The 24090-nt window shown below is 34.2% G+C and overlaps 1 protein-coding gene across 2 annotated transcripts; it reads right to left on the reverse strand.

Annotated features, from left to right (window-relative positions):
• Positions 1–375: 375 nt before the first annotated feature.
• On the reverse strand, positions 376–24065 carry LOC117338378 (nuclear receptor coactivator 5-like). 2 transcript variants are annotated; one of them, XM_033899713.1, is made up of 9 exons: positions 23981–24039; positions 20130–20651; positions 14069–14179; positions 8177–8282; positions 5143–5367; positions 4773–4925; positions 4347–4546; positions 1588–1917; positions 376–1283 (listed from the first exon to the last, which is right to left on the reverse strand). In XM_033899713.1, the coding sequence occupies exons 2-9, from the start codon at positions 20617–20619 to the stop codon at positions 748–750; spliced, it is 2151 nt and encodes a 716-aa protein (XP_033755604.1). In that variant the 5' UTR covers positions 20620–20651; positions 23981–24039; the 3' UTR covers positions 376–747. The 2 variants fall into 2 exon arrangements, with proteins under 2 accessions (XP_033755604.1, XP_033755605.1); XM_033899714.1 differs by lacking the exon at positions 20130–20651 and having other exon boundaries at positions 685–1283; positions 23981–24065.
• Between the last annotated feature and the right edge of the window lie 25 nt (positions 24066–24090).

Raw genomic sequence — 24090 nt, forward strand, 5'->3', positions numbered from 1 at the left:
TACTTTTGTCAAAGGGTTTCATTAACATTTTCTTTTAGCAGTATTTTCCATGGCTACCAACAGATTTATCTGTAAAATCAGTCGATATATCACCAATAAAATTGAGACTTGTATTGAAAATATCAATTAAACCTTAATATCAAGGTGCTTGCTATATTAAATGATAAAGATTTTATGAATTCCTCTTTAGAACTAAGTACATGCAAGGACTTTTCAATATGGATAAGATTCCTTTCAAATATTACTTGTTATATCCTTAGCAAGAACTTACAACAGTTGCAACCTGCTAAATGTCATCACATCCACTACTGAAAACCGTTAAAGAACTTTTAATTTTGAACACATGCATACGTATGCAAGAGAAAAATGCTTGTATCTTGTACGTCAAATATTTTTTATTTTTTTCCTTTTACACACCTGAAACTTTCATACAGTGTCCAATCATCATTCGACAAGAACTGGTAAAACAACTTCACATCAGCATGTACATAAAATAATGCCACATTATGTGCATTAAAAAATTTGAAATGAAGCCATGATTTTCTTAAATGTCTTTAAAATACCTGTCAAGTTACATTATTGATGAACAATGAATATAATTACATGTACACAAATATTAACATCAGCATCTGTTATCAATAAAACATCCACTGTGAAAATTGAGAACTACTAAGCAGTAATGACAATTATGGCATCGAGTATGAATGAGAATGATTACAATCAAAGACTAGACAGTGTTCTTATACTTCAAAATGGCCTTCTGCCAGGTGGAGGCGGTGCCTGTCTAGGTGCTACTCCTGGCATGCCCATCGGCTGACCAAACTGAGGTCTCTGCTGGGGTGGTACTCCAGCAGGGTGGGCACTGTTCATCACTCCAGCCATACTACTAAAGGAATCACGTGGCAATAAACCTTGCTGCTGGGTGTGTTCAGGACGTGACATCAGTGGGGCACGTTGCGTCATTGTTGGCCCCTGGGGAGTTGAAATGGTCTTCAACAAGTTTGGCCCACTCTGAATGAGGTTGTCAAGTGCTTTCTGAACACTGGGACTGTCAAAATTGATGAGGGATGACATGCCTGGCTGTCCACCTTGCTGTGGAGTGCCATTGCCCATATGCTGTCCTGGATGACCAGGACGTTGAGGAACCTTGGCCAACCCTGCTGCTTGGCCTGTTTCCCCTGGGCCATTAAGGATACTCAGGATCTTAGCCTGTAGTTCTTGCTGCTCCCTCTGTAAAGAGGCAGATTCTTCCTTTCTCTGTTCTCCTCCAAAAATTCCTCGGACTACAACATAACAAGGAAAACATTATTTCAAGAAAATATGGTTCTGTCAAGCAGTCATGTCCAACATACAGCAAATGGTGGACATGGAATACTATGACTTGCACCTATAATTTCAGTAAATGAAACAAATGTTCCATACATTGTCCACTAGATAAATAAGTGTTATTTCCGGATTTCCATTATTTAAACATTATAGATGGTGGTAAAAGAAACAGGTAATCTGACAAGCATGAATTATGTTCTTTTAGTCTTCTTCTGTAGGTAAGTCAACACTCAAATGGCAGATATGGGGAACAAAACCTACCATCTTCCATGGCGGGCAAATGACGGCCTTCTGCTACCATTTGCTTCTCTCGTCTTTCTTTCAGATATACAATAACTTTATCTAGCTCTTCCACTGTCAACTGTCTACTGTCGGCCAGGAGATTCAACAGATATAATAAATCTGAGCTAGGGGGTACAAAAGGGGCAGAACTCCTTGCAGCAGGGGCAGCAGGAGCTGGGGCGGCAGGTGCGGGTGCCGCGGGAGCAGCAGGCATAGCCGTAGCAGCCTTCTCTCGGGTCGTTTTGGTGTACTGATCAAAACTCCGATTGATCAATGTAATGGCGTCATCTACTGGCATATTTCTGTGTTCTATTCAAAAATCAAAGACACATTTAAGGAATTAAATACACTATATAAATTTTATTGACCATAAATAATCGAAATCAACTCATCATAAGTTTATTATTAGATGCTTCGATGCTTATCATCCCAGAAAATGTTGGTTGTAGCTGAATTTTGATGTTATTTAATGTTTGCCTCATCTGGTCACAATATCTTCCTGTATAAATGGTCTTAAAAGGTCTCGAAAAGTCCGATAACGACATCTCAATTTTATAGAAAATAATTCAAATTCTTATTTGGTTTTTAAAAGTATCAGCAGTTTGTAATGAAATGCACCACTTACAGATGTTTACAGATGAGTGTCGTGTAGAGATTACACTGCAATGGCACGTTTCAGATTTTACAAGAAAGCACGCACAGCAAAATTGCTTATATTGAGCATAAAAAATTCCGACTTTTCAGCGTTTAAAATTATTTTGAGTTTGTCAAGTTTTTTATTCAGGACTTTTTCTCTGTGTTCTACAAAGAGTTTAGGGAATTTTGTAGATATACTGTATTCAGTTTTAAGAAAGGATACACATATATTTTTTTTTATTATTTCCTTGTTTCAGCTTTATATTTGTTATTTTTTTTTTTTTTTTTTTAAATCTTCTTTTACAGTGTTTCACTTTACAGAATATACTCCGGCAAATAAATCATTAAATGGTAGAAATGTCAGAATCATATCCAACAATTTTTTTCCGAGTAAATCAGCTTCTTGCAGTCCTTTCTTCAATAAGGGTATAGTTGTTCCAGATTGAAGATGAAACTTTTTTGAATGTAGATAATATGACTATGATGACTGGCATACTTTTGTGGAAGTTCCCAGACATGCTGCAAATACTGTAGGCTGAAGGTAATAAAAATACCGTAAAATAGGGTTTTCGCAACAGAATCGATTGTATTCAACTGTGGCTATCTGTTTTTGAGATATGCGAGTTAAAAAAAAAAAAAAATATAGCCATTCAATATTACACAAAGTCAATTTCAAGGTTAATGCATCTCCGCATCAGATTTCTTTGCATCTTCCTCTCGAGTTTAATATTAATGCGTATTCCTGTCAATTTAAAGGTTAACGAATCTCATGTAAAGTTTACGCATATTCCTGTTAACGTGCATTCCTGTCAATTTAAAGGTTCACGAATCTTGTGTTAAGTTTACGCATATTCCTGTTGGGTTTTATGTTAACGCATCTTCCTGCTGAGTTTCATGTTTACGCATATTCCTGTTAGTTTTTTTGTTAACACATTTTCATGTCAATTTTAGGGTTAACGAATCTCGTGTCAAGTTTACTCATCTTCCTGTTTAGTTTTATGTTAACGCATCTTCCTGCTGAGTTTCATGTTTACGCATATTCCTGTTGGGTTTTATGTTAACGCATCTTCCTGTTGAGTTTCATGTTTACGCATATTCCTGTTAGTTTTTTGTTAACACATTTTCATGTCAATTTTAGGGTTAACGAATCCCTTGTGAAGTTTACTCATCTTCCTGTTTAGTTTTCTGTTAACGCATCTTCCTGTTTAGTTTTCTGTTAACGCATCTTCCTGTTGAGTTTTCTGTTAGCGCATCTTCCTGTCAATTTTAGGGTTAACAAATCTCATGTCAAGTTTACGCACCTTCCTGTTGAGTTTTATGTTAACGCATATTCCTGTCAATTTTACGGTTTAATGCATATTCATGTCAAGTTTAAGGTTATATTTTTACAATCTTCTGTAAAGTTAAGGCATATTTCTGTCAACTTTCAAGTTAACTCAAATTTAAGAATCTTCCTGTCAACTTTCAAGTTAACTCAAAGTTACTGTATCAGTATTATGATAGTTTTCAAAGTTATGTTATATACCAGTATCTAAAGTTGATGACAGCAACAATTTTAGAGTGCATTTGTAAAATGAAAAAGAAAATAAATATACCCAAAATCTGGGAACACAACAGTATTCAAAACAAGACCAATCTTTCAGATATAAACTGGAGTGAAAATGCTAATACTTCAATATGTTCTGGTCTGGTTAAATAACCTGCCATGATGTAGACTGGTCGCTCTCAATTTTCTTTGAAAAAATATTACTCTCAAATGAAAACATGACCAAATTCTTTCACCATGTTAACAATATTGTTGTACAAACTATTTCACAGTTGAATGATTACTTGCCCAAACAGATTTTTAATGTTGATCTCGTGACCTGAAACCCAAACAGAAATTTCTAGCTATCGATTTAAAATCTTAAACCTATTACATAGTGTGAGAATAGTTCAGTGATAGTACTGTAGATATGCTCTTTTAGTCGCTATCCACATGTACTGGTGTTAATGAAATAGGTATTTTTTTTTATACAATATTGGTCAAGAATAAGCAGTAGAGGATGAGTAAGAAATTTTGGAGTCAACCTTAACCATAATACAAACAAGCAAACGCTTACCTTGCGGCGTCCCATGGAGTATGTTTAGGGTTAAAGACTGGTGCACCTCGTTTTGGCTGTTCACAACAATTGCAAACAAAACATTACGTTTTGTAGCATCCTCTATCATCTGTGGGATCGTCCGATCCTCAGCAATCACGACAGTTTTGGAAAACAAGGAAATTCCCTTCAACTTTCGCTCTAAAAACTCTGCATAATTCCTGCAATACAAAAAGAAAACTTTATCAGGTGTTGTTTTTTACTTTTACATTCATGTCACTAACTGAATCATAAAAATTAATTTTGAGTGCCTGTCTCCATTTGTTTTTTCAGGGAGAGGCATGTTTTTTATGTCTTGCATTATTTGGAGAGAGCACCAAGTGTAACAACCTGTTCAATTACATACTAAAAATTTAATACAGTGCATCAATTTTAATGGAGACTTACTTAAGTTGTGAGTTGAGGATGATGACTTCACAGTCAATGGGAAGTTGTCTTTTTGGTGGTGGTGGCGGTGGTGGGTCATATGCAGCTGGAGGAGGGTATGGATCTCTAAAATACGGATCTCTGTAAGGGTCAGCGTAAGGATCTCTTCTTGGTCTGCAATATAAATTGTTGATTTTAATATTATGCCTGTATCTTTGTTTAAATTTTAAATGGCTAATATTTTCAATTACTGTCCAGTTAAAAGTTGTTCACAGGGAATAAATTTTGCAATTAAAGTCTTGTCAAAATCATCTCTTGTTGTAGTTTTGATATTACTAAGTTTATGATGTAATTAATATCCTCATTCAAGCCTTGTGGTGTGGGCACTTACACTCTGTAAGGATCATCTCTGTATCTGTCAAAATAGGGGTCATCTGGAGGGGGCGGGCGTCTGTAGGGGTCACGGTCATAGTAAGGGTCATCTCTCCTGACAGGAGGCAGAGGCAATGCAGAATCCCTGTACGGATCTCTGTACCGGTCATCATAGGGGTCGCCTCTCAACGGTGACCTCTCCCGTTCCGGAGGGAGGGCTCTGCCACCTGGTGGTGGTGGATAGCTGTTGACAGAAAGAGAATCTCACATGACTTAGTGCAAACCTTACAATATGAATCTAAATGCACTGTACTTAGATGTCAAATATCATTTCACAAATTGCAGTCCATCAGACAATAATTGTAATTGCGTACCTCTCAGCAACTCTAATCGAAGAAAAAAAAACTCATCTGGTCCCAGAATAGTGAATTAACATGAAATAATTGTTGTTCAACATGTCATTTATAACAGTGCCAGTTCTCTCAGAATATACACTTGTAAAATTAAAGATCTTCAATATACAATATTTCAGGATCATCTCACTCCTCCGTTATCATTTTTGTATCTGTTTAATTTGGGAATAGAGTCAATATTAACACTGCAAAACACACAACCTCACCAATAATCCCATATACAAAGTAGAATCAGATTTCTCAATGCTTAATCTGAAAGTGATTTTCCTTGTAAGCAGAAATACCTGCATTTTATGATTGGGAAAAGTCACAAGATCAAAAGTCCCTATTGTTAAATGTTTCCATCATGTAATATTCTGTTGCACATTTCTCTACTGAATACAGATATCATGGCACATTTCTGTCCTATACTATAGAAAAAGTTTTTGCCATAATAATATATCACTGTCATCAAATTTTCATCTCACAAAATGTTTTGAGGTAAAAATATTTCATAACTTCCCGACCTGATTATATTTTATTAAACTGGCCAGCTTTCAGTATCACTTTACAAAAGGTGAAAAAAAAAGAGAAAAAAAGAGAAGATTTTACTCTTTTTATTTATAATAAAATATTTATAATGATAATGGATAGTTAAACTTTCTTCTATATTCACATAAATGGGTCACTTTCATAAATCTTTTCCTCATTATATATGTCATCCTCGCTAGCAAAGGCTTCTGATTACATATGTTAATCCTCCAGCAATACATGTAGATCTATACATGATAACAAAGGTAATCTGATGTGTACTATTTCCTCGTTTACATTGTTATCAACTGTTATAGGCACCATAACGAAATTACAAACACAGAGCAGATATGGTAATGACATAAAACTTAAATCAATATGATCTAATGGAAAGCAAATTATAAAAGCTAATTAGGCAACAAAGAAAAAAACTATATATATAAATATATATAAACAGCAAAATCAAGACAAATGTAAAACTGTCTGTGGTTTATCACGAGTTAAATTTCTTGTTAATCCAGCCACGGACTGCCCTAGTAATCCAGTTGGTGCTTTTGGAGATGATTGTGATTCTTTTCTAGAACTTCAATACAGTATTACTAACAAGTAAGTTTACACCAGCTGGACAACGCCATACCACATTGTGACAATACTCCCATCAAATATGACAGGCGTATAAAAATGTTAAGAATTAAGGATTTTACTCTAACATTCCCTTTAAGATCTATATTTTTTTTAAATTTTAAATACTAGAATGTGTATGAAGTTGGCTAAGTAACATATTCTGTGTTGATATACAGAGTAACATATTCTGTGTTGATATACAGAGTAAAACATGTATGAAAATAAAGAAATGATAGAAAAAGAAACTATATCGACACTCATGCCAAAAGGAAAAGTATTTTGTACCTATCAGTATCACTACTTTGATCAGAGTATGGATTTGGGTTGATAATTTACAGATTTATATTATAGAACATGGTACTTGTTTTGATGCAATACCATTCAGCAATGGAAATTATGTAATCTTGATCTTCCTAAACACAACTGTATCTTTTATGTAAGGTGGTGTTGTTTCTTTCTTCCTACAACAGGATTCATACAAATCAACAGCAACAAGCATGCCACAAGGAACAAACTCTACACAACACTAGGTTCTTGGTTCACAACTTGATATAGACACTCAATCTTAAATCCTGTTAAATCAGCCTCCTTACTGTATCCATGGTATCCTGTATCCATGGTATATTGTGTATATCCTTTCATTACTGATAAAGCTGGATATGCTTAGATACATAGACATGAAGAATCATTTGATAGTATCTTAGCAAATGCAGTATTTTCTATCTGTAAACAGCTAAATTATAAATTGACAGCAATTCCTCAACCCCAAACAACCTTTTTACTACAGTACGCCTCATGTGCTGGATGCATGCAGCTTTCCAATTCTAAAAATATTCTGATTTCTGTTGCTTTTGACCTATTCTTTCTGTCATAACTACCTCATAATATTGTGCTGATTTGTCTTTTAGCCCATGGCTACAATTCTGTCGATTTATGGGAGCTTATGTATCTTGTCCGTTAATTGTAAAAAGCTGGGAAAGTAACAAAACATGCACTTGAGAAAGCCACTACACATTCAACTGCTGGCCTGGAGTTACCTTTCCTTATCAGATGGATCCACTGCACCAAGTCTAAGCGGATTCATCCGCCCATCTCTCCCAAGTAAAGGAGATGGTAATCTGGCAAGGAAAGGTACAGCAGGACTTTCAAAATACATCATTCTTTGAAGTATTTCATTCATAATATCAACTTTACTAGTGTTCAACACCTGCACACATAGCAAAGATTTTTAACAAGCAAAATCAATATGACATGGATACCTACAATATGGATCAACCATGATGTGGATGTATTGCCAAAAATATTTGGTATCGATTACACCCAAAGCAGTCCTCAGGTCAGACAGTCCCACTTATGTCTTCTAAGACTGTTCCAGGCCAATACCCATGACAGTCATTGGGTTATTTCCATATACCAAACCTAGAATGACTGTGTAGCCAATATACCACTGTCATTGGATGTTGGGAATGGTGTGTAGCCATTGCACCGACAGATAGGAAAACTCACCCTCTGTCACGGTCCCGTTCATAGCCTGCAGGGGGTGGTGATCGTCCTCCAGGTCCTTGTGGCTTGGGCGGGCCTGATCTCCTACCAGTCATTGCCATCTTGACGTCTAAATTAATAAGTAGATTTGTATAACAAATAATGAAGTAATAATAGTACAAAGTATCCTGGGTATCGTTTCACAAAGCTTCGTAACTTACGAACGTTCGTAAATATTTACGAAAAAGTTACGCAAAACTTACGAATTTCGTAAGTGCGTTTCACAAAGGTGTTCGTAACTTTTTTGTATCTTACGTCAAAATCGTACGTTCTCCCGGTAAAAATATACCACTCTCTCACTTGGAGGTAAAAAAGGACGACACTTCTGGGGCGAAAATTGTACGCCGGTCCTATTCCCGGGTCACGTACACACACTATGAACTTCAATTTGTTCCATCAAAACAACCCTATTATTGAGAGAAGATCATTTTTTCTATAAAATTCTAATTCTTATTGTTTATCATGCGTTAAAGATCATTTTTTCTATAAAATTCTAATTCTTATTGTTTATCATGCGTTAAAACAAACAGTAACAACGCAATTTTCACAAATTTTGCTCAATGCTAAAAGACATACATAATGTTCTTAAAATAGACCATATGTTGGCACAGTCTGCGAATATGCATGAATTTATCATAGTCACGTGACTCCGACGTTCGTAAACATTGTGGTGACACGTACGGGTGTCCGGTATGTAGAGCAAGGTAACACAGGTAATTGAAACGAATGTGAGGGTCACGTACATGACTGCACGTGAGTTACGCATTACTTGCGTGTCAGGAGTTGTAATGGATGAGTAAAATGATAGTAGTGATCATTCGAGTCTTGACGGTCCAAGCAAACACACAAAATTTTCAAAAAATCTAATATGAAGAAGTAATCAAAGTACTGAAAGTACTGAAGACACAAACGAAAACAAATTATTTTAACTGCTTTTGTTTAGTGGGGACATGGGTCAACTTTGTATGGAACATCACCAATACCTGATTAGGACTAGACCAAAATATTGTCAAGAAAAGAAATTCATATCTACTTTTGATTGCAAGTGCGTCTTGGCAGCTAATTGTCAGAATAGGTACTCAGGTAGTCTTATTTGACATCTTCAATGAGTTAATGTATACGTAGTTGTAGATGTAATATGAAGGTCCTAGATTACCTGTAAAATTGATGAGGCCTTTCTTTTCAAACTTTTGAGGATCCCATGCCTATAAGCGCTTCACAAATTATCATTATCCTTAGCCATTGAAAAGATATTTATACATTTGATGTAGCGCCCCATCTAGCTACCAGCTTTTTGATAAGAGAGAGCTCAGGTTAAAAATACTTCTGTGATTGTTTTAGGATTTTATCGTGTGTGCGAGCCCTGGTTTGAATGATGTTATGTCAAGGTTTTGAATTATATTTTGTGGCAGATTGTTCTATCGCTTCAGTACCTTCTGTAAAATAGCGATAACAAACTTCAATTGTCAATATACAAGATGGCTGCCTGTCGGCCATGTTGTTTTCCGATTAGTCTCAAAATGCAATATCAATAACTAGCCACCGAGGGGAACCTACATATAAAATTTGAGAAAGATCCCTTCAGCACTTTCTGAGAAATAGCGATAACAAATTTCAATTGTAAAAATCCAAGATGACTGCCTTTTGGCCATGTTGTTTTCCGATTGGTCAAAAAATGCAATATGCATAACTAGGCACCAAGAGGAACCAACATATGAAATTTGAGAAAGATCCCTTCAGTGCTTTCGGAGAAATGGCGATAACAAACTTCAATTGTAAAAATCCAAGATGGCTGCCTGTCGGCCATATTGTTTTCCGATTGGTCTCAAAATGCAATATGCATAACTAATGTAAGCACCAAGAGGAACCTACATATGAAATTTGAGAAAGATCAATTCAGTGCTTTCTGAGAAATAGCAATAACAAACTTCAATTGTCAAAACCTAAGATGGCTGCCTGTCCGCCATATTGTTTTCCGATTGGTCTGAAAATTCAATATGCAGAACTAGAAACCAAGAGAAACCTATATATGAAATTTGAGAAGATCCCTTCAGTACTTTGAGAAATAGAGATAACAAGAATTGTTTACGGATGGAGGGACAGACGGACCACGGACGCAGGGCGATTTGAATAGCCCACCATCTGATGATGGTGGGTTAAAAACACCTGGGTCTGATAAACAGACTCTGGAGGCCTAGAATGCGGATGTAGACAGGGCAGGGTATACCATCACGACGGGCACATTAAACTAAGCACTATATTCAAAACTTTGAATTACATGCTCATATCAGCTCAGACTTGATACAGTTTCTTAATCGCTCATTAGAGTGAACATGATTTTCATATAGCACTCTACGTTATATGTTTACACTCCATACTGGATGTATTGATATCATCGATTTCAAAATCAGAGCTTCTTTTTTAATCTGCAGCATCTGTCAGATGAAAATGTAGTTCGAATGCCCAAACTGGATGAACTGTACATGTAGTAGCATTCTTCGAAGTCCATTATGAATGTTTTTCATACAAATGTATTTCTTTCAATTGTTCATGTGTTTAAATTATTAGAACACTGAAGTAATTTTTAGTTTCATAAAAATGGAAGTACTGCTTATCTTTAAAACTAAATTGGATATTGATAAGATAAATTTGCCAAAATGTTAAAAATCAAACCTTATTAAGTAGAATCTGAACAGTTGTAAATGGCTAAGCCCACTATTCTTAACAACAAAATTACTTATTTTGATTTTCTGTCAAATTTAATCAGGTTACTTGAAGACTTTGTCAGAAAAGTTAACACATATATACATTATTAATAGTTGCTTTAATTTAATTAATCTGAATTTGAACATTAAACCGACTTAACAATTCAAATGAAAATAATGTGTTTTCACCATTGACCATAATTGATAAGAAGAAAATAATATTTAACTCAACCTATGATATAGTATGTAACAGCCATCAAGACAATACTATTATCTTTAGTCATGCCAAGTTATTTCACAGTAGGATATATGCACAACACAAAAAAAGTTTTACACATTTTTGTTGTTTGGAAGAATAATGAACTTAGTAATTTTTGCTGTTCTTCTCAAATAATATGTACTTGTGTTATAAAGAAAAAAAATTAAATAATAATAATAAGTCTAAGTTATAATAAATTATTTGCATTGATTTATCAATACTTTACTGTGCATTAGTTTAAAGGTTAATTTAATTCAGAAGCTGAAATGATTTAAGACAGAAAAAACCGCAGATGGAGGAATATAACATTTCCACTGCCTTTAAATATCTCTGGTTAAATTTAGCAATCAGTACATTTCCATGAAAAATGGTGTTTTCTAAAGAGTTACTGCCCTTTAACCGTCCCTGAAGCGTTCAAAACTAAACATAATAAAGGTCTATGTAGATATACATCGTAGACCCCTTTCTTTTTTTGTAATATGCTTCGACTGTTATGTAAATTTCAAATGATAATGAAGTAATATAGATCATTTTCTATATTGTTTTAAACCATCACGAATATTAGAAAAAAGAATCAGTCGCTATAATTAGAGATGAAATTTTCAGTGACGTCTACATCTGCATGCAGACAGCCACGTTAATGCGGTAAGCGTTCTGTAAACGAAAAACTTCATGTGCATTACGTAGGATATAATCAATAGATCCGAAGACAATATTAATATTCACAAGTCCATTTGACATTTCGAAATCCTATTCAGTGAGAATTTATTGAACTTTTTATTTGCAAACATGCGTATGGTACTCGACTGCCGTTGTTGTGGTATTGTCATGATGAATAGACAACTTTTTCCTTTCGTAAAAAAACATCTATATAATCTAACCATCTGCAGACTACATCAATCACATCCAAGTTAATATTACAGTGAGAAACTGACAGTCAAAGTTGGGTTTGATCACCTACTCTTGCTTTTATTATTGTTTACATTACTGAAAGATGGCGGACAAAATCGGATGCTGGATGAGTGATTTTCAATGTACAAAATAACAATTGAATATGATTGTGAAGTGGCAGTGGAAGTTGTATAAGAGCGAACAAAAATGCAAAAAAAAAACAACCCAACATTGTCCTGTCAGCTTCTAAAATACAACAAAACAAAAGGTGATTTTTTTATAGCTGAACTTTACTATATGTCATTTTTTATCGTGAATATTTACGATATTTACAAATATTTACTGCATAGCATTACGGAGTTACTGTAAAGCAACGGTTAGATTGGCCAAGGCAGTATCCGCCAGAGGGCATCGTAGATTTTGTCAGCTACACCTCAAAAGCGCTGACATAGACTCAAACTTACGTTTGTGTCAAAAATGTGTATTGTTATTACAGATTACAGTACCTTGGGATTCTGAAGTAACAGACGGGGACGAAAGGGAAGTTCGCGGTTAACGCTTGTTTTTTTTTTTTTTTGATGGTTTTAATTCTACTTTGGAAAATAAACTATTGGACCGTTAAAGGCCACGCCCATACATTGGTGTTGAGTTATATATGATAAATGTTTTATGTTCGTTTGAACGAAGTGAATAAGAATATAAGTACAATTAGTTTCATGACAATGTGTATTTTGCCGGCATCCCTCCTCGACTTTCAAAACCCGGTTTCCACCTCGAAACACTCGCTCACAAGGCATATTCGTTCTCTTATGCTAATTTGTAAATGAGTATGATGTCATTTTCTGTTCAAAAGGGCATGCCTGCGCACTATTTTAAATTGTTTTCGTAAGTTACGACAGGGTTGATATGGCGTAAAGTTACGCAAGGTTTTTGCGTAACTTACGAATGTTCGTAAGTTACAAAGTTTTTGTGAAATGCTTAGTAATTCGTAAATGTGACTTACGCAAATTCGTAAGTTACGAAGCTTTGTGAAATGATACCCTGGTCCTTTTTATAAATACACGTTGAATATTTGTTCCTTTTCATAATACATGTTAAATATTTGTGACTTTTTTATAAATACATATTCACAGTTGAATATCAATATATACATTCCATTTAGGTTTTATTCTTGAAATGATGTTAAAACCCTAAAAATAACCTGAATTTTACATCAAATTTACACTGACCCCTTTTGTGACATTTTGCTATCAACAAAACACTTAACGATCCATCTCTGGCACCCCATCAGCAAGAACCAGAAAATACTGTATATCACCTAATAAGGGTGCCCCTACCTTTTTTCCAAGAAAAAAATCTTTGACCGAGTGTCAAAATGGTGTTCAAAAGTAATAATCCATGTGAAATGTGTTGCAACTTTGTGTTCAATTTTCCTTGGCAAATTAAGTCACTGGAACAGAAGTTTTCGCCACATTTTGTCTATTCATACAGATGTCAGTACAAAGTGTATCCGAAACTAATGCACTAAATCAATTATTAGGTAAAAGAAAACGATGTCTGAACACAAAAGAGATACATTTGAACATAAATCGTGGAATACACGTTCTCTGTTCTGAAGAAGAGCTGGCCACAATTTTACAGGAATATTCATGTGATGTTTAAGCTTAATAATTGATATGAATAGATATCTTCATCAAGAATACTTTTTATTTTACCATTTCCACAGCCTTGGGTATTCTGCTATAAGGTATAGTCTGTTTCATAAACTTCAGAATAACAAATCTTAATAAGGGCGCCCCCACTGTCGATTACCCTGTGCCCTGCACCCTTATTAGGTCATATAGGTTAGGTCATTTCATATTTTGTATCAATTTCAACCTCATTGCTTTTCTAAGCCCCCCGTTTTATTTATCGATCTTTTTCCATCATCATCTACCTCTTCCATTGACTTGTCATTCTGTTGACAAGTACATTATCATACATAGTACAGGTCGTAATTACCGATTCTCTTCCCTTTCAGCAATCCCCCGTTCTCAACTTCAACTGCCCTCAGTCCGTCCTCTTCCTTCTCAAACTGGACAAACCCAAAACCCCGCTCGTGGATCGATATACCTACAAAAGTATATAAGAAAATTAAAATCTTTGCTAGATTTTTCCTAACAATAAACATTATCAAAAAATCCTGGTCCATACTTATCCAATGATTTATCAAACTTTTCCCCAAGAACTTTTGTTTCTCCCATCTACATAACTACAAACAGCAAAGATTTCATTTTTAAACAAAACTTATTATTAGGATCAGCATTTTCTGATGAAATTATCCTTCAACAATAAAATATTCTACAATTATATCAAATGAGTAAAATAAATGTTACATGTGTGCTAATGAATCTTTCAGTGAGAATCAAAGCCTTTTCGAAGTTATGATACATGATATACAATATGTAATGTGCTGAGAATAATTGGTATTAATTGATTTTATTACAAAATAATGCATGCATGTACATATATAAAGCATCAACATTTACAAAACTTTAAACAATAACTTGCCATGATAAAATGATGTGTAGCATTTTTTTTTTTTTTTTTATAAATTACAATAACTTGCTACCCTAAATGAGGTCATATTAACAATAAAACATATTAGTATATCATCTAAATTAAAAAATGTTAGATAATGTGTATTTCAATCTGAAGATGTATTATTTAAGCAAGTATAAATTGTTAAACATGAGAAGTAGTTCTTCAAAGAATCTGTAATACATTGTCGATGTACCCAGGTACATGCCTTTTGCGTCCTAGTGTATGTGGAGTCTGTAGACCCATCACCAAACAATATATGTAAAGATAAGCCTATGATTTATTATTGAATTATCACTGTGTTATATGTAAAGTGTAGGATTTTGCACATCGCGATTTGACAAATTTAAGCATTCAAATTTTTTAACATCATCAAATGCCTTCCTTCCTAATGCCCTGGATTTTAGATCTGACAGAGCCAACTTATTCTCTCAGGCAATCATGTTAAGTTTTTTTTTAAATTATGGATTTTGAGACACGCAGTAAAAGTTCCATACCATACCTATAACATCAGCACATTTAAGCACTAAACAAAAGCTTCATTCTGAAGTCACGGTAAATTCAACGGTAAACAAAATATCACGATGTTTTACTTCACTGCAAATATCGCGTTTTATCTTATGCTAAATCAGATGGTTATAATTTAAATCTGATACATTCATATCAAACGCAACTTGTTCCACACAGCATACATATATGACAATCTTTCAAACATGTCTAATAAAACTGCTTGCTATCTACCTGCCAATGTAAAACATGTTCAGCAGTTGTTTTCATCTGGATCTCTTAACTACTTCTATCAATCTTTTATCAAATTATAATGTATAACCACAATCAAAGCACACATAAAACATGTCACTCTAAGAAAACACAAACACTTCTCAAGTTAAAAATATTTTATTGGAACAGTCCTGTTGGAACTACTGATAATGACAAGCATGTACTTATTGATGGTATCTAAATCTAGAACAGAAGCACACAGGTCATATTAGTCAAATTTCTTGAAACAAACAATTCTTGATTACATTTTCAAAATTTCCTAGAAATTAATATATTTCTATCTGTGATAATTACAAGTGACATTGTAAATCTGTCATTTGCGTCAAGTTAACAGAGTTTAAATTTAAAAGTAATGGATGACTGACTAGGCTGGCATAAGTTTTATACCAGTTTATATTTAATCTCCTACATTTTTACTTTCTAAAAGGGATGTAAAACTGGTTGGATTTTAATAACTGGTCAGTCAGAAAATCTTCCGACCTCATAACCGGTTGATCATTGGTAGGCCCCTAGGTGGTCAAACAATTATAACAAACAAACAACAAGAAAACATAGCTAATATATGATAATTGTAATATTCCAAGGTATTTACATTCCAAACCATGTTTTATTACTGATATGACAGACCAATATGTGGTGTAATTTAGTAAATTTTACAAAAGCTTATTCTTGTTTAGGAAGCTTTTATTCTTGTTTAGGAAGACTTACTTGTTTTTTTTTCTTTTTTTAATGTCGGGCTGTTGAAAAGATTTATTTCAAATAAATATTTTTTAAAAATTACTTGGTAAATTACATATATAATTTGATATTCTTTCTGCAGGTTAATTTCCACTGTTGAGAAGCATACAGTTTGCGATATCAGTCTCGAATAGCATGCAGACTTTATATGAAATAAAGCTGTAATTGTTATATAAATAGAGGTTACACAACGAGTGGTTGTTGGATACGGAATTTATTTCACACGAGTAAGTTATTTTTTTAAAGTTACAAAAGACACAAGCTTTAGCGAGTGTTTTTTGCAACTATTAAAAAATAACTTACGAGTGTGAAATAAATTCTATATCCAACAATTTTGAATCGTGTGACCTGTTTCTACCACAATAATATCGGCTGGAATCAAAGGGAAACGTGGCCAAGTATAATTTCACGTATGCAAATGAAGTGTACCGGTAACGTCCGAGACCCGGTGATGTGACGTCATTAGATTATTGATGACGTCAATAACAATTGCAGCTTGGGTCAAAGTTCACCGAGTTAGCCAATCAAAATGCGTACAGAGTTTATACCACGTGTGGTATAAACAGATTGTTAATCAACAGCTGTAATGATTAACTGATGGTCTGAGAGTTGAATAACACAGGGTATTGTTATATAAATACAATGCATCGATAGTATAATTGGCATTAAATGACTATACAAACCAAGATGAAATTTTAAAACATTTGTGAGGACCATGTTAATGATAGCTCAGGTGATCACCTCATTCCCAGACTCACTCAATCTTTGGAATCTTGAGAAATTTACTAATTCATTCATAGACTAATGTTTTCTTTTTCTCAAATGTTTCCCAAATATCAAAGACATGTTTGATTTTTTAAATGATTGAGCATATTGGAAGTTCTTGAAATCTTGAATCTTCTGTATATGCACTAACCATTTTTTCCCATCCATTCCCCTTTTAAAGTATTTCCAACTGTGACTGGGCATCATAGCATGTCTTTTTTAGCTTTTGTCCTACGATATCCTTTTATGTGTGTATTGCTATCAAGCTCATACAATGACAACTGATGCCATACACAGTTTTAAAGGGAAAGTTTTGACAGTGATTACTATTTCCCTGTTATCAATCTATCAGGTAAACATAGGGCTCCTGATCATGGGTTATGTAAATTATACATGCACATCCGATTATTCGGTTACTGATTTTGGTAACCTGTTTGCGGTCTTCCGACCATGTAACCAGTTAACTGATAAACATTAATGTTGATGTCCTGGATTACATAGTCTTATTATAACATTGCCTATTGTCTCTTGTTGTCCTGGATTACAAAGTCTTATTATAACATTGCCTATTGTCTCTTGTTGTCCTGGATTACATAGTCTTATTATAACATTGCCTATTGTCTCTTGTTGTCCTGGATTACATAGTCTTATTATAACATTGCCTATTGTCTCTTGTTGTCCTGGATTACATAGTCTTATTATAACATTGCCTATTGTCTCTTGTTGTCCTGGATTACATAGTCTTATTATAACATTGCCTATTGTCTCTTGTTGTCCTGGATTACAAAACATAAGCTGTTAACGTAAGATCTATAAAGCATTTAAAAAGTCTAGTTTTCAGGAATGCATTTTATCACAATTTTCATGTATGTACATGTCTTCATCAAGAAGAAGTAAAATACAGTGGGTTATTAGTAGTTGTGTAACAAATCTAACAATTCACCGATGCATCGATGTATAGGATCACAGAGTGGTGCATTGATGCATTGTCTATCCTTGATTTGTATCGCGATACTTTAATATTTGTAGTTAATTTGAATTCCCGTGACTAACATTAGCTTACGTTTTATAGTAAACAACATGGCTGACAAAGCTGTTCCAGCGGATTATAAAGCTACCTCTTAGGGTTCTTTCAAATCCAAATTATCTAAATTCAAGAGCGCTTTGTGAGAAACGGACAAAGCGTATGCTTTTTGTAACAAATGTAGACAAAGACTTTAATATTTCGGAATTACTACAAACAAACCATGACTACTGTACGATGGATACCAGATATCTGATAGGTCATCAGCTTCTCGTATATCGTGATACGTATCGTGTCGTGACCCCTGCATCGCGATACAAATCGTATCGCTACCCAGCTTTAGTTATTGGGGTTTATTGCAGTACTAGACACTAAAGTTGGAACTCAATAGAAGAAATGGTTCCTGGCGGAGATTTACAAAATCAAAAGACAAGATAAATTTCAGTAACCTGTATTTCCTTAATTTCAATACTAAGGTAAAGTCAAAGGTCAAACAGAGGCTACACCAACCAATTATAGCATGACCACAATGTACCTGCATTTCACTTAAGTTTACTAGGAACAAATGTCAAATAGGATTGCTGTGACAACCAGGTAACAATACCATTTTAATTAGTATGAAGTTGACATTAGGGAGTACTTTTTTTTCATAAAACTTTATTTGTACAAGCTAACGTCATATAGATTGCATTTTTTATTTTGAATGATGTAAATACCTGAAACCTCTCTGTGTTTTCTTAACATATATAAATACTGACAAAATTACAAAGATATGTTGATGGAACACATACCCTAATGTTGAAATGACTGAAAAGCCACCATGAACCGGCAATGAAACTTCTCGGCAGTTGATAAACAAAGCCATACTTTTCTGTTTATCATCTGGGAATCTAACTTGGCACACGCAGGTTTGTTTCACGTTCCATTTTTAGATGTTTTACATACTTTATTTATGAATTGTTGATATAACCGAGCAGATTTAAAGGAAATCAAATGAAGATGAACCCTTAGGGGATTCTTAAGTTTAGCTTGATTAGATTTAATATTCATAAACAAAAACATAGAGGCTTAAGCTTTGTCTGCTTTTAGTAACGCTGTGTACATTTCTAAATAGAGCAATTATGGCTATTATTCCTGCAATTAACATTAATCCTTCATGAGATTTTTTTAAGCATTTCGAATTAAAGAAACTAGCAAGAAACTCAACTGTTTTAGATTCAGAGGAAAGTAAGGGTTTGAATCAGGACTTTTTTAAACGAATGACAACTCAGGGTGACATTGTGTCAGAAATGAAGACGGGGCTTCCAGTCTTGGTATTTATTCCATGATGCTGCGGAGTTAAAAGTTACTGGAACATTGAAAAAAAAAGTTTTGTTTTTACATTTAATGGTGAGACAATATCACAAACCACGATATATTGATATATTCTCATAAAATAATAATGACGAGATATCTCGGTGCATATATATACAGTAGCATGTTTTAATATTTTTTCTGCAATCTACGACCTGAAAATTACAGCTTTGGCACTAGTAAAATAAATTTTATGAATATATCAATCAATGAATGGAATCGTTTTGTAGCTCATGATCATTTATACCATCTAAATGGAAAATCATTTATTTCAATCCACTATTGACTCGAGTAAATGTCATTTGTCAGTGGCGCCTATATTAGTGGCCATGGCATCTTAAATTCATTGGCGACCAGTTACAAAGTTACAAAGATGTTATACTGATCTAAAGAATTAATAGAGTTTTTTTCCCCCAAATTTAAGACAACTAGACCAGGCGACTAACTTTTCAATTGGCGCCTAGACTTTATGACTTGGTAGCCAAATAGGCCACCTGGTAAAAATATCTTCTTTGAACCGTGTTTGTTTTAAACTTCTCAATAGCTCCAAATATAATATATTTAGGAAGACAGGTAGCATAAAGTTAAAAGAAGAAAAATTCTTCAAAGAAAATTCATTGTCATTGCACGGTTTTAAAAAACGCGAAATTCATATTATTGCACGGATTGAGAAATGTAAATTTCCTACCACTGCATGGATTAAGAGATGTATTTATGTGTAGAGGATATAATTTTCAAAGAATTCATTTTTCGAATAGTAATTAACATCATTAATGTTATAACTGATAGTCTGTAATAAAAAATGTAAAGAATATAGCCTACCTAGAATCTTTCCATATTTAGAAAAGATTTCTTCCATTTCAGCCTTTGTTATTTTGTCATACGGCAAATTTCCGATAAAAACTCGGGATTTCATCAGGTCTGGATCATTCACATTGGTTTCATTTGTTGGACTTTTTGAAACGTCATACCGTGGGAATTGAGGGGGTGAAGGTGATCTAGACGAGGATGAAGATGGTGAAACAGACACCAGTCTGTCATGACTGTCCCTTTTGAAGACCCGTCGCTTGCTTTTAGGAATATTTCTCTTTAGCACTGGCTTTGGACTCCTGCTGCGACGACTTCTTGAGCTCCTGCCTCCCCTGTAAGGACTTCGACTCCTTCGGGAGCTACTCTTTACACTCCGGGAGTTGCTCCTTACACTCCTGGATCTTTCTCTGTCCCTGCTTCGACTACGATGTTTAGGAAGAACGCGCCCAAACTGATCAACCCTAGTTGGACTACTACTACGGGATCGGGACCTTGATCCCATTGTTTATACAATGACTCTGAAACAGACTACAGCTGAAACACATAACATCATCATATTAGAGAAATGTCAACAGGTATTATTAAACAAAATTTGTTCACTGCCCATTTCATATATATACAGATAAAGTGCTTCAGTGCAACTTTGATATTTCTAAAAAAGTCAATATATATTGGAGATTAAAATCATAAGAATGGGAAACAGAAATCCTAATTACTCAATTTATTAACCATTCAATCCAACAAACTGTAACTAGATCTATAACTTATTGGCCAATTATTGTTTATAAATCTGACATTAATTTAGCTTCTAATAAATCAAATCTGACCCCTGTAATCTTGAACAGGGTAAAGTTCAATTCCTTTATATCTGAAATTAACAGGAAGCTAATCATTCCCAAGTATTTTTTTAAATCATGGTACTTTTGTGTATATTAACAAAACACCAAAATAATCAACACATCATAAAGCCACACAATCAGGCAACAAAATTAAATCTATAAGATTTTGACTTATAACATATCTTAACCTATTCAAATGTGTCTTTTTGGATATATCTGCTGAAAGTATCCTTCTGCAATACCTTCAACTTTTAAGAAATGATTGAAGATGCCTACCAAAATTGTTAATTCCACTTAATACTGATGCGGTCTGACTGCAAAAACATAAAAGCCAATGAAAATTCCGAAAATTCCGTTACTCATCAATTATGTCATTCTTCAAAAGTATTCAGCAAATCCTCGAAAAAGAAAGATGCGAAAAAGATACCGAAATAATTTTCAAAATGATGAACTTGAAAAAAAAAGGGTTGGAAAACATTTTCATCATCTTTTTGTCCAAATCTACTGAAAGCATTTCTGAAGTTACCACACAACATAATCAATAAAATAACTAAAGCTCACGAACAACTGTTATAATATATAACAAAGACAAAATTTTCCTTCCATTTCCAAGATTGTTGATTTTCAATCTAAATTTGATTTGCTATAAAATTTCATAGCACAATGACCTAATACCGTATTACAAGTTCATGATTGTATTTTTATAGTAAGGCACTGTGATTTTATGTATTTAACAGACCCGACAATCCAGCCAGACAACCATTTATTATATGTTTACTTTCAAGTCCAAGATCTATTACTGGTATACATAGTGGGTGGTATTGGGGTTAGCATGTAAGGATCCAGCTTGACCTATAGGACAATGGACTGGCAAACTAAGGACAAGAAGACTGTTTCTTCTATTTCTACCTGGTAGTGTCCACAATCACTTAATCATGATATGGCAACACTAGCCGAGCTACCAACCCTTTATCTTAAATATGACTGCTCTGAAGTTTTTTGGCCATTTTCAAAGAAGGACTATTTAAGTCAAGATTCCTTGTCTATATTTAATATATAACCTTATAGTAAAAGCTATTTCAAAAATAAAAAGATTTCTCCACCCTATTTTTTTCCTGGCATGTTGGTGGAATTGTACTGTATTATATTTTATAAGGCCTCACAAGGAAGCACACTACACATTGGCTATCCCATTACAGATTTGGTCCCAATGACCACTGTAAGTGCAACCGATAGGAGATTGAAAGGCTTCATTACACACCGATGTACATCCTGGGTTGGTGCATGTTTGGGGTGTGTACATACACAATAAGAGGGTTATGGTGGAGGCACACACTACACGCCTTTCCTATTTTCATCTGTAGTTGTAAATCATATCCTAGTCACTTGTTGGTATTTATCAAGCACATTCTAGTGATGGGAATCGGATGAGATATTCACGATCGATTAATCTGGATAATCAGATGACCTTGTCCGATCAATTATCGATTATTGTCAGATTTTTTAAATCAGATTTAATCTACAAGTTAATCTGAAGATTATGCAAATGATATTTAGTAAACATCATTGTTTTCTGGTTTGTTAATTTTAGGAGCAAAACAATTTATCAAAACTTCAGTCTGCCGCTTTTTCTTAAAGGTAAAAATAAGATGACTAAATATCAACCAGACAGATCATTACAAGCCCATGTTTGATTGATATTAACTCCTGGAGATCACAACTACACAATAATTTTACTTACAATTCAACTTTTGTGGTTATTGACACATATATCATGCTTGTATGTAAATTAAATATCTATGAATTATCTATATTTCAACCATGTGTAGTGCTGACGCATTGACATTCGTTTACCCGATGTCTTTTAATTATTTGCATATGTTTTCATACATAAAAACCACACATGGTGATTGCCAAATTCTTTGTTTGAAAAGTCATCATTACATTCAAACACCAACATAAACACAAGCTGTTGACTGGTTTATTGAACATACAAACTTGTCTGCCAATTTGTATAGCATGCATGGGTCGGATGCTTTAGTGCTACTTCAACCAGTCAAACAAGCATCTGCTGGACCTTTTGACTAATGAAGAAAACAATGTTGGAAAGTGATTCCGGAAAAAGAGGAAAAAAACTATGGAAAATTCACTTAACAAATTTTTGGATTTTATGATCGATATTGCTATAAATGTTTCAAAATCCATTAATTTTCCATTATAATCGATGATCAGCCCACCACTAGCACACTCTTAAATGTATTTATTACTATAAAACATTTCACTACACCCTATCGAAGACAGAATTAACTTCATAATTCTATAGTAAGATTGTGTGCATATGATGACAGGAAGGATCATGCTAGTTTTTCAGTGAACTTGTAAGTTAGGTATCAATTAATCTGAAGGTTTCTAATGTTTTATCGACCTTTTAAAAATCTTTGGCTAGCCAAAACTACCAATATGGAGTCTGTGGCAGATTTATTATGGTAACTAACCTCATTTTGAGCATGATAATATGTTTCTACTTCTATAGAAAATGCTTCATTAATGTACTGTTTGAATGCCGTGAATGTCTATATGAAAGGATACTGATAATGCAGCTTTCATTGGTGAGCAAGACTCAGCAAGTAAGAATTACTGGATTGACAGGTGCAGATAAAACATAAACTCACAGTTGACTTGGAATATAATTTCCCATCTAAAAATAGCTCTCTGTAGGACATCACGAATTTGCAATCAACGCCAAAGGGAAATTCATCATAATAATTGGAGCATGGATTGGATTAGTTATCTTTATTATAAGACTAATATCTATCCCTTTTTACGTCGTTTTTCTCCATTGGAAGCTTCATCCGGCATGAGGACGGGAAAATGGCCGCGAACTGCAAAGCATGTGGCTAGCCAGTAGGCCTCCAGAAAAAAATGATCGCCAAATATCCAAAGGATCCATACACGCTGTAAAACAGATTCTGAAATAATGAATAACAACTCAGACTTTAAAATACATAAACAGCTGATACTTACATAAAACTGTATTGATGAAAACAAAGAAGATCTAACGTTGGGTCTAACGCATAATATATTCGCAAGCTCCTCCAAAGCCTCTTTCTGAATACGATTCACACATAATGATA

The sequence above is a fragment of the Pecten maximus genome, chromosome 11, assembly GCF_902652985.1.
Source record: "Pecten maximus chromosome 11, xPecMax1.1, whole genome shotgun sequence".
NCBI lineage: Eukaryota > Metazoa > Mollusca > Bivalvia > Pectinida > Pectinidae > Pecten > Pecten maximus.

Coding starts and splice junctions, on each gene's coding strand:
- LOC117338378 (XM_033899713.1), bottom strand. CDS start 20,619: ATGGGATCAAGGTCCCGATCCCGTAGTAGTAGTCCAACTAGGGTTGAT. Junction 5,368..8,176: donor GAACGGGACCGTGACAGAGG/GTGAGTTTTCCT, acceptor TTCTGTCAACAG/CTATCCACCACCACCAGGTG. Junction 4,547..4,772: donor ATCCTCAACTCACAACTTAA/GTAAGTCTCCAT, acceptor TTTGTATTGCAG/GAATTATGCAGAGTTTTTAG.